This window comes from Anthonomus grandis, chromosome 5 (assembly GCF_022605725.1).
Source record: "Anthonomus grandis grandis chromosome 5, icAntGran1.3, whole genome shotgun sequence".
Classification (NCBI taxonomy): Eukaryota; Metazoa; Arthropoda; class Insecta; order Coleoptera; family Curculionidae; genus Anthonomus; species Anthonomus grandis.
Window position 1 is genome coordinate 33,921,431 of NC_065550.1, and position 11,135 is coordinate 33,932,565.

At 29.3% G+C, this 11,135-nt stretch overlaps 1 protein-coding gene across 1 annotated transcript; it reads left to right on the forward strand.

Moving 5' to 3' along the window:
* The first annotated feature begins 65 nt into the window (after positions 1–65).
* Positions 66–5,391, forward strand: LOC126736769 (glutamate receptor ionotropic, delta-2-like). Its single transcript, XM_050441301.1, has 8 exons — positions 66–210; positions 2,568–2,734; positions 2,787–3,104; positions 3,154–3,278; positions 3,335–3,508; positions 3,560–3,771; positions 3,822–4,033; positions 4,813–5,391. Exons 1-8 carry the CDS (start codon positions 66–68, stop codon positions 5,086–5,088), a joined length of 1,629 nt encoding a protein of 542 aa, XP_050297258.1. The 3' UTR covers positions 5,089–5,391.
* The last annotated feature ends 5,744 nt before the right edge of the window (positions 5,392–11,135 follow it).

The window sequence follows — 11,135 nt, forward strand, 5'->3', positions numbered from 1 at the left end:
TTATTTAAGGGTTAACCGCAACCCTTTGTGTATGTAAAAAGGGGATTTTAAAGAGGCATAATAAAATGCACTTCAAAGCAGCGTGGGGGTTGATTTTTCTTTTGAATGTCGCTCAATGTGTGGCATTTATGCATCATGGGGTAGTTAAGGAATTTTTTAAAAAACGGTTTATTAATCAGGGAATAGTGCTCACTTGTAGCAATAAAGAAGGTAAGTTTGGAATTTTATGAAATGCTTTAAGAAATTTTAAGAGTGCTGTAGGGTTCTAAAGAAATAATGCTTGTTGCATGTCATCTTGGTCCAGAATAAGAGTTGCTATAATGATGAGGACTTAAAAGAACTTGGAGGCTTCAAGATTTTCAGAGTCTAATATATATTTAGATCCAGAACATTTGGTGGATGATTTGCCTGGAAGAACACAAGAAGGAACCGACCTTAGCTGGAAAACTGAGTAACAGAATTTTTCTAGGCCAAAGAATAATGGAAATACTTCCTAGAGAAATTGAAAATTCAAAGCATGAGGACTGAACGAAATTGTGATCCAGAATTCAACTAAAATAAAGCTTTCCAGGCAAGTGCAACTTACAACTGAGAATCGTCATTTGGAATGTCAATAAACCACCCTCCCTGAACTAGTTCGTGAGTTGCTATGGCAGAATTGGTATTATTCTGAATAAAAATTTCTACAAGCTTAATTGGACACAACTTCAGACTAAAACTTAAAATATCCAGAGCTAACACACATCTAAAAGATCATGGTAATTAGTTTAGTTGTAAAAGTAAGAAAATACCAATAGAAGATTTCCTCTTAGCTGTTGATGAGAAAAATTATAGTTTGCAAATTTATATTGATATTGACTTTCAAAGTTGATAATTTATGCCTGGTTCAAAGGCATGAATTCCAGGCATTTTTTCCAGCATTCCAGGCATTTTTTTAACGTATTTTACTTTTGAGAATCTGCATTTTAGACGTTAATAAACCAGCATTCCTGGATCAGTTTTTGAATTATTAAGACAAAATCAGAATTATCCTGGATTAAAGTTATCACAATATCAATTAAACACAGTTTCAGAATCAAATACAAAATACTTAGCACCAAGACCATATCCAGGTCATTTCAAAGCAAAGAAGAGGTAAGAAGAAAACGTGGTGATTGAATGAAAAGAGAAAAAGAAGAATTTCTTTTAGGTGGTGAATAGAAGATTAATATAATTCCTGGAAAAATTTAAAATTTAAGGGATGAGTATCAAGTTTGTATTAAACGAAATTTTGATCCAGAATTCCTACTAAAATAAAGCTTTAGAGGTGTTTTTGGCTAAATAATTTCACCAATTCAATTTTTTCAACGTAAGTTACTTAGAATCTGAATTTTATACGTTAATAAACCAGCATCCCTGGATCAGTTTTTCAATTATTAAGACAAAATCTGAATTATCCTGGATGAAAATTGCCATAATATCAATTGAACACAATTCCAGAATCAAATACAAAATATTCAGAACCAAAACCATATCCAGGTGATTTCAAAGCAAAGAAGAGGAAAGAAGATTGGTGGAAAGAAACGTGGTGATTGAATGAAAATAGCAAAATAAGTATTTCTTTTAGGTGGTGAAGAGAAGATTATTATAATTTCTGGAAAAATTGAAAATTTAAAGAATGAGTATCATGCTTTTATTCAACGAAATTTTGATCCAGAATTCTTACTAAAATAAATCTTTGGAGGTGTTTTTTGCAAAGTAACTCATATCTGGGGATCTTCATTTTAAATGTGAATCAACCAATCTTCCTGGATTAGTTCATGGGTTTTTATATCTGAATTGGATGAAAAATTGCCACTGGAAAAATCCAAACTCCAAAACATGAATCTCAACTTAGAATTCAACGAACTTTTGATCCAGAACTTTATCTAAGCTTAAACTTTCCAGATATTTTTGCAACACAACTCACATCCCATTATCATAATGAATATCAATAATCCAACCTCAGTTCATGAGTTTTTATGACAAAATTGGAATTATATTGTATAAAAATTCTCAATCCCCAATTGGACATTATTCCAGAAAAAAATTACAAATATCCAGAGCCATATTCAAAAGAATGGTGATTGATTTACCTGAAAGAAAAGAACAAGAGAAGAATTCATATTAGCTGTTTTGTTAAGAAAGATGAAAATACTTTCTGGAAAAATTGGAAATCCAAGGCATGAGTATCAACTTTGGATTTAGTGAAATTTTGATCCAAAATTCAAGCGAAAACAACATTTTCCAGACATTTTTTGCAGACTAATTCCAATCTGAAAAATTTAATTTTGAATCCCAATAAACTAACTTCCCTAGCCCGCCCTCGAGTTGCTACAAGAAAATTGGAATTATCCTGCATTAAAATTACTGTAATTTCAATTGCATACTTTTGAAACACATGTTAAAATATTCAGACTTTATTATTTCTGGAAAGCTAGCCAGGTAGACTCAAGAAATTGGCTTATCACTAATAAGCTCAGTCTTTTACACACTAACCATTGAAAATCTCCCATTAAGTTTACAAATTATCTACACCTTTATTCCAGATAAAATCAAACTTTCCAGACAGTTTTTCCAAACCAACTCCAACCTGATGCTCTCCATCCATAACGTAAATAAACCCGCCCCCCTGGACCAGTTCCTGATTCGTCATGGCAGAATTGGAATCGTCCTGGATGAGAATTGTCATAACCTCACCCAACTAATGACATGGGTATTACCACAACCTTAATCCAGACTCCCTTTATACTAAATTAAAATTCCAGTTTGGACGGCACAGACTCTTCGACATCAAATACTACTGGCTGATCATATCATCCAAAAGCACCAACGTAAAAGACATCTTTTCCCAAACCGAGCACAATCTGGATTCGAATATTTATGTGGCCACCAACGCGATCCAGAAAGATTTCGATTTGTTTGAGTTTTACAATCCTGCTTCAAAGAAAGGGGGCCAATCGATTTTAAATAGAATTGGAGTGTTTAGGAATGACACTGGAATAGAGATGTTTGAAGATAAGCTTATGAATAAGTTTTGGCATAGGAGGGATTTGAAAGGGGTTCAGTTTAAGACTACTGTGGTGGTAAGTATGGGGGCTTTAATGGTTTTATTAGTAGAACAAAGGGTTTTAGTTTCACGAGCCGTACTATGGCACCCCCGAGGAGTACTTTCAAAATTTGTCCCATAAAGAGGTGAATACTTACAACAGGTTTTTTGCCAGGCTAATGTTGACTTGTCAGAAGCACTACCAGTTTAGGTACGAAGGGTTTTTTTAAAAAGGGAATAAAAGGGATTTAATTTGCATTTTTTTAGTTATAAAATTGTTAACGTCACCACCCTATTTGGCTATAGAAACGAGGATGGTACCATGAACGGTTTGGTTGGTGACCTGGAAAGACGAATAGTCGATTTTGGGTTCTCACCACTTTACACAAGATCTGACAGGGCGTCAGTTATAACGTATGGACGTACCATTTATCATCTTACGTAATAAGGGCTTTTGCGGGGATGATTTGGGGTTAAATTTAAGGATTTTAGGGCGGCATTTCTCTTTATAAACCCAAAATCTAAGGCAATGTTCAAACTGTTTTTGAGGCCTCTGGATACTACCGTATGGTACTGTTTGTTGGGGTTTGTGGTGTTGATCAGTATGGTGATTAAACTGATTTCCACTCTTGATATGGTTCCTAAAGCCCTTTCCAGCTGGACCCATTCGGTTTTGTGTGTTATAGGGATTTTTTCCTCTCAAGGTAAATTACTTGGTTTTCCGGATCTCGTATTGGTAATGATGGTTTTTCAGGTTCGATAGTTAAATATGAGAATTTATCAGGGCGGATCGCGTTGATATTTGCACTGATTTTGGCCTTTTTGGGTGCTCAGGTTTACTCTGGAAGTTTGGTCTCGTCGTTGCTCAACGTGCCCCTAGATACTCTGGATAGTGTGGAGGATTTATTGGATTCGAAGTTTAAAATTGGGATTGAAAACACGCGGTTTAATAAGGAGTTTTTTAAAGTAGGTGGTGTGGAGATTAAAACAAAATTATTTTGCATGCAATGAGACATTTTTTGATAATTTCCTGGAAAGTTATATGGGAAATTATATTATTTTTCTTAGGCTGATTTTAAGCGTTGAGTGAAAAGTATTTAGTGTATTTAAAAAAATATATGGTATTTATTGGTACAAATACTCCACGATATTTTTTTTTGAAAAAAATTTCTTTTAAAAGACTTAAAGTTTTAATCTTTCACATAAGAAATCCAGGAAAAATTTTTAAATTTTGAAAAACTGAAGAGACCTTGATATAAATAAATCAAAAGAGAACAATAAATGAGCAAAATTTAAAAAAAAATAATTTTTTTCCTAATTTTGCTCATTTATTCCCACTGTATGAAAAATGATTTGTATTCATTTTTTTTTAATAATAATTTATAGTTACTGGCAAACCTAATTTTCTTTCTGAATTTCGTTTGGATTATGAAAACTTTCCAGTTTTCCAGGTTTTTTTTTTATAAAAATTTTGAGTTTTTATTTTGTAAATTAAAAATTACAATCTGATTTAAATATAAATCAAAAGAGAATAACACAAAGTATCGGTGTCAAAAAATTATTTTTTGAAAAATTGGAAAAAAAATATTAAAATAAGAAAAAATACTTATTCAAAGAGAAGCTAAAATAAATGCGTAGTAGTAAAAACCATAGCGAAAAAAAAACTCATTTTAACCAAATCCCTCATACAGTGGGATAAAACCTTAAACAAAATATACAAAAAAAATGCGTGATTTCAATTTTAGTTCACAGTAGATAACGCCTCAATAAAACTCCATGAAACTTTAGTAGTCGGCAAAGAAAACGAAGTGTACCAAAACTATTTAATTGGCCTGAGACAAATCGAAAAGGGCCGATACGCTTTTCACGCAGAATTGGCGAAAGCATATCGATTCCTAAGGGCGACCCTTAAGCCAAACAAACTATGCGAAATCGGCGAAGTTGTCATGTTTAAGGGGGCCCAGTGTCACGCTAATTACGTCAAACATTCGCCTTTCAGCAATACTTTTGACGTGTGGTGAGTACAAACGCAGTCAAAAATACCCTTTAACAAATGTTTCTTTTTCTTAGTTTACATCGTATTGCTGAATCCGGAGCCCTTGGTAAAGAAACCCGGATTTGGAACGACCGAAAGCCCCAATGTCAGCCCGATTTTAATATTAATACCGGGGTAGATGAGATTTATCCGGTTTTACTTATTATGGTCGGTGGGATAGGGTTCAGTGTGGTCATAATGGTTTTTGAAATAGCCGCTTTTAATTGGGCTAAGAAATGATCGGTGATATTTAGGGTAGTTTAGTGGAAATATATGTAGAAGAAGCATTTATTGTTTGTTTTATTTTACCGTTCCTTAATGTGCAACAGTGAATAAATTACTCTCATTAATTCTTAACTCTCTCTCCCTATAAGGTAACAAATTGCTTAAAAGGGTGCAATTTTATATTTAAAAAAATGAAACCATAAAAAAGCCTCCGTTCAACTGTAACAAATATTCTTGACACTCCAGTGATCTTTATACTGTGGCAAAATAAGGCACTGAATCAAATTTTCACACTTTTGATCTACTTTTTGGTCAGATGATTTTCGTTTGACCGTCGGGTTACGAAAGGCTGTTGTACCATTGAGAAACTTCATATAAAGGTTATTGTCTAAAAAATCTCATCTGCGATCCTTTATTTATTAATTTTTATAATTGCCCTCTCATTTGCTTATAATACATAAAGAAGTTCTCACGACAAGCTCGTTTGTTTGCAATTTCATCGATTATCTTGCAACTTTAAGCATCATAATGATGATTAGCATATTGAATTTAATGGTTTAATTTATCAGTTTAATCGCACTATGAGATATCGAGCTGCAATGGTTATGCTTCATTGAACAGTTAGTGACACCTTGGGTTGTCTTTTTGCTAATTTACACTTGTTCTAGACATTTAAGTAAAAACAGGAGAAGGAAGTCGTTTATTTTGTAATGGAAATCACTTATTTTGAAGGTATGTTAGTGCAAAGTAATGATTTTTTTTACTTAGAGACCCAATGGATATATTTGGGTTATAAATGTTTTAACAATTATTTATAATTAAAGAATTATTCTGTTGTGATTTTAATGAAGGAAAATTCAATTTTGGTGTAGAAAATTATCAAGTTTAAGTTATTTTAACAAACTGGTGGATTAACAGTATGTCAAAGTTTAAATTAATCAAAATTCAATTTGTAGATGTATTGCATCTTAAAAACGCTATAATTGTTGTTATTTAAATTAGAAAAAATATATTTTTTCAAAAATCAAATTTTAAATCTCAACAATTAAAAAATACGGCAATTATTGTAATAGAAAAAAAAAACACTTTTTATCAATTTTCTATTTAAACGGACTCAATTTGGTCAAAAAAAAAATTTAAGGCACAATAAAAAAAATCAAAAAATCACAAAAATTAGAAAAAAAAACAAAACTCAAAAATTTTTTGAAAAAAAAATGTTTCCTTCTGATTAATTTTTTATTAAGGATGAAAAAAATAATTTTTAATTGATAAGTTAAAATGTTATAGGTATATTGCCAAAGGAAAAAAAAAATTACACCCTAGTGCCTTGTTCTAGGCTTATTTCAAATAGTGAGCAAGTATTTAAGCAAATTAATTAATAATTAATTTTTGAATAAAAACAAAGCGAAAAGAACGTTTTAATTTAAAAAAAAAATAATTTTTGTGACCAAACATCAAAAAAAATTTCATTAAAAATCCTAAAAATTTAAATGAAACACTCAACTTTTTGAAAAGAAAAAAAAGTTCTTTTTATTCATTTTTTGCCTTAAATTAACTGAGGGTATTATGTTAAAAAAGGGAATATTCACAAAAAAAACTAATTTTAAGTTGTCAAAATGTTATAGGTATATTGCAAAAGGGAAAAAAATATACGCCCTAGTGCCTTGTTCTAGGCTTTTTTCAAATACTGAGAAAGTATTTAAACAAATCATTTAATAATTATTTTTCGAATAAAAACAAAAGCGAAAAGAACATTTTAATTTTTTTAAAAAAATCAAACATCAAAAAAAATTTCATTAAAAATCCTAAAAATTTAAATGAAACACTCAATTTTTATAATTTTTTGAAAAGAAAAAAAAGCTCTTCTTATTGATTGATTGTCTTAAATGAACTGAGGGTATTATGTTAAAAAAGGGAATATTCACAAAAAAAAACTAATTTTGACAAAAAAAAATTTTATTGCAGAATAATATAGTTGTAATAAATAAATAGTATATTTTTAAGTGAAAAGAAAATTTGTGAATAATTTTTGAGTTTCTTTAGTAGTTGAATTTTTAAAATACTTTGTGAAAAGCTTTTCTTGGTTTTAATAAGAATTTTTTATATATTTCAGGAAAATGTAAATTTATTTTTTTTCAATTTCCAGGCAATCTATCTGTTCGTAGGCATTGTATCCATTTAAACTATATCTTCCTTTGATAATGTTAGGTACTTGCAAAAAATTAATTGTAAAAAATTAAAAATTCTAGAAAATTTTAAAAATTATTAAAAAAATCCCTAAGGATGTTATTAAAGAAATATTTCTAAAAAGGGAAAAAACGACTTCAGTTGATCTAAATCAATTTTAAAATTTTTATAAATATCCTAATTTTTGTAAAATTAAATTAAAAAAAAATTAGTGTTGTATCTATTAAAATTATGCGTTAAATATACCGTAAGTTTTTCATCTAAAAGGTTGTAATAAATAAATAACATATTTTTAAGTAAAAAAAAACTACATTTTTTGCCACCACAAATCCATTTTTTTTAACTTTCTTATTAGTAATTTTATATGTAATTGATTTTTCCACGTAGTTGAGTTAGCTTTTTCAAAAAAAGTAATTCTAGAATTTTAAAGTGACTTCAAGTGCTTGGAATAAGGAACTTATTGAATTCTTCCAGGCAGTTGAGTTTCTCCAGATTATCAAACAATATTTGATAAATTAAAAAAAGCAAAAACATTATTTTTTTCAATACAGTTTAAATTACTGGAAGAAGGTACATATTTAATTTTTCCACGTATTTAACTCAAATGCTTGGAATAAGGAAAATATTGAATTCTTCCAGGCAGTTGAGTAAGTTTTTTTACAAAATTTTGGTTGGAACCAATAACTGTTTTGCATGCATTATATTTACCTTCGAAGAAGAAATAAATAACCAATTTCCATTCTTACGTACTCTTGTCATCAAAAATAATAATTAGTTAGAATTTGATATTTATAGAAGAAACAAATACTTTAAGATACATAAGTAATAATAATATACGAAATTTCCCTAGTTACACTGATAATCCACTAGTAATTTGTCTACAAACCCCTAGTTTCGCTTTGTATTTAATCCTTTTTATACTTAAGTACAGCGTTTACGACGTATAAGCTCCTACATATTTTTTCTACGTACTCCTACTTTTTTTCCAGATCGTTTTATTTTTAAAGATACTACAAAATAGATAAGATACTAAAGAATTACGGACTCATATTTTAATAGGTACTCATACTAATAAATTTTCGACTTATTCCATCCAACGAAACTCTACATATTTTATTACAAACCTCTACATTTTCTGACACGTACTCCTACATATATTTTGTTAAAGGCGACTTGCCGATTCATGAATCGATTGGTAGGTAAAAATTATACGTAGGTAAAAATTATACGGTATGAAAATTAATATACTGTGAAACGACTTGATTTGAATCTTTAATTAAAAATTAAGGAAACGAGGGTCGTGTCCGTAAAAAAACAGTCAAACGTTCTATTTTTATCGGGATTTTTTGATAATTTTCTCTGGTATATTATATATTATTGAAACCTGAAAATGATCATTAATTATCCATAAGGTTATATAGTATGCAATATTCACAGACTAACTCCCGAAAAAAAAATACTAGTTTTTATATCAACATCTTGCATTTATTTCAATCCAAAGATCATGATCGTGAATTTTACTTTCAAAATTAATTTCTCGTTTGCTTATAATTCGTTCAAAAAAAATCATTTCATTTTTTACAGGTAGTTGAATTGGTTCTAGGCAGTTGAGAAATAAAATGAAATATTATATAGAATAAATATAATAAGTTGAAATACTCAATTTTTTCAGGCAGTTGATTAAGTTTTTTCACAATTTTCGAATGAAATTAATGAAATTAAATAATTAAAAAGAAGGCATCGTATCCAATAAAATTATGCCTTTCCTTGATAATTATTGGTAGAAATATAAAATTTGCCTTAATTACTTGAAAAAAAATCGTATTTATTTAAATTACACTTTAGAGGCCGCTATATGATTAAAACCAATAACTGTTTTCCATGCATTAAATTTACCTTCGAACAAAAAATAAATAACCAACTTCCATTCTTAAAGTACTCTTGTCATCGAAAATAATTAGTTAGAATTTGTTATTTATAGAAAAAAAAATACTTTTAGATACATAACTAGTAACTCTAACCATTATTTTCAACATAAAATGGCTAGCATGCATGTTTAAGTACATTATTTGGACTAATTTCCACTAAGTAATAATATATTTAATAGAGAAAAAGCAGCAATTTAAACAATTCCTTGGGTCAATTGGTTATGAGATAGGATTATTGATAAGCTGATTAGAAAGCGTAGGTTCAAAGGTAATTTTTAAAATACTATCACTTTTCAAAAAGATGAAAGTAAGCATATGACCTTATCTTAGTTTGTTTATTCATACAAAGTTCACATTTTAAGTACGAAGTCTTCCTACTTACACTGACAATCAACTAGTAATTTGTCTACAAACCCCTAGTTTCATTTTGCGTTCATTCCTTTTTACACTCAAGTATAGTGTTTACAACGTATAAGCCCCTACATATCTTTACTACGCACTTTATTTAAGATACAATTACGGATTCAATTGGTAGATAAAAATTATACGTTGAAACGGTATAAAAATTAATATACTGTACTGATTTGAATCTTTAATTAATAATTAAAAATTAAGAAAAGGAGGGTCGTGTCCGTAAAAAAACAATCAAATGTTCTATTTTTATCGGGATTTTTTGATAATTTTCTCTGGTATATTATATATTATTGAGACCTGTAAAAAATCACTAATTATCCAAAATGTTATATAGTATGCAATATTTGCAGACTAACTCGGCAGAAAAAAAATTATTGGTTTTTATATCATCTTGTATTTATTTCAATCCAAAGATCATGATCGTGAATTTTACTCTCAAAATTAATTTCTTGTTTGGTTGAGATTCGTTAAAAAAATATCATTTCATTTTTACAGGTAGTTGAATTGGTTTTTTTGTAAAAAAATATTCTAGACTTCAAGTGCCTGGAAGAAGGAAATTATTGAATTCTTCTAGGCAGTTGAGTTTCTTCAGGCTATCAAACAATTGATAAATTACTAATAGTAAAATCATCCACTTTTCCACACAGTTTAAATTACTGAAAGAATGAAAATATTTAATTTTTATTACGCATTTAACTAAAGTTAGTGGAAAAATAAATGTATAGAATTTTGCCAAGCAAATGAGAGACTCATTCCATCCAACGAAACCCGACATATTTTATTACAAACCTCTACACTTTCTTGTACGTACTCCTACATATATTTTATTAAAGGCAACGTGCCGCTCCATGAAACGGTTGGTAGGTAAAAATCATAGTTTGAAACAGTATAAAAATTAATATACTGTGAAACGACTTGATTTGAATCTTAAAATTGAATTAAAAATGAAGGAAACGGGGGTCAAACGTTTTTATAGGGATTTTTTGATAATTTTCTATCGCATATTATATATTTGTGAGACCTAAAAAATAAAAGGTAGTTCTTATAATATTTCTCGTTTAGTTGAAATCCGTTCAAAAAAACAACATTTCATTATTCAAAAATCAGCAAACCCATTACAGGCAAGAAAGCTCCATTGGGCAACAAATCACCAATTCCTTAATTTTTTTGGTCGATTATACCATTTACCAAAATTCAATTTGCAGACGTTTTTGAGAAAAAAACCTTACATAACCACCGAAATTCTTTGTAATTTCTTCAAAAAATGCGTTTTTCATCA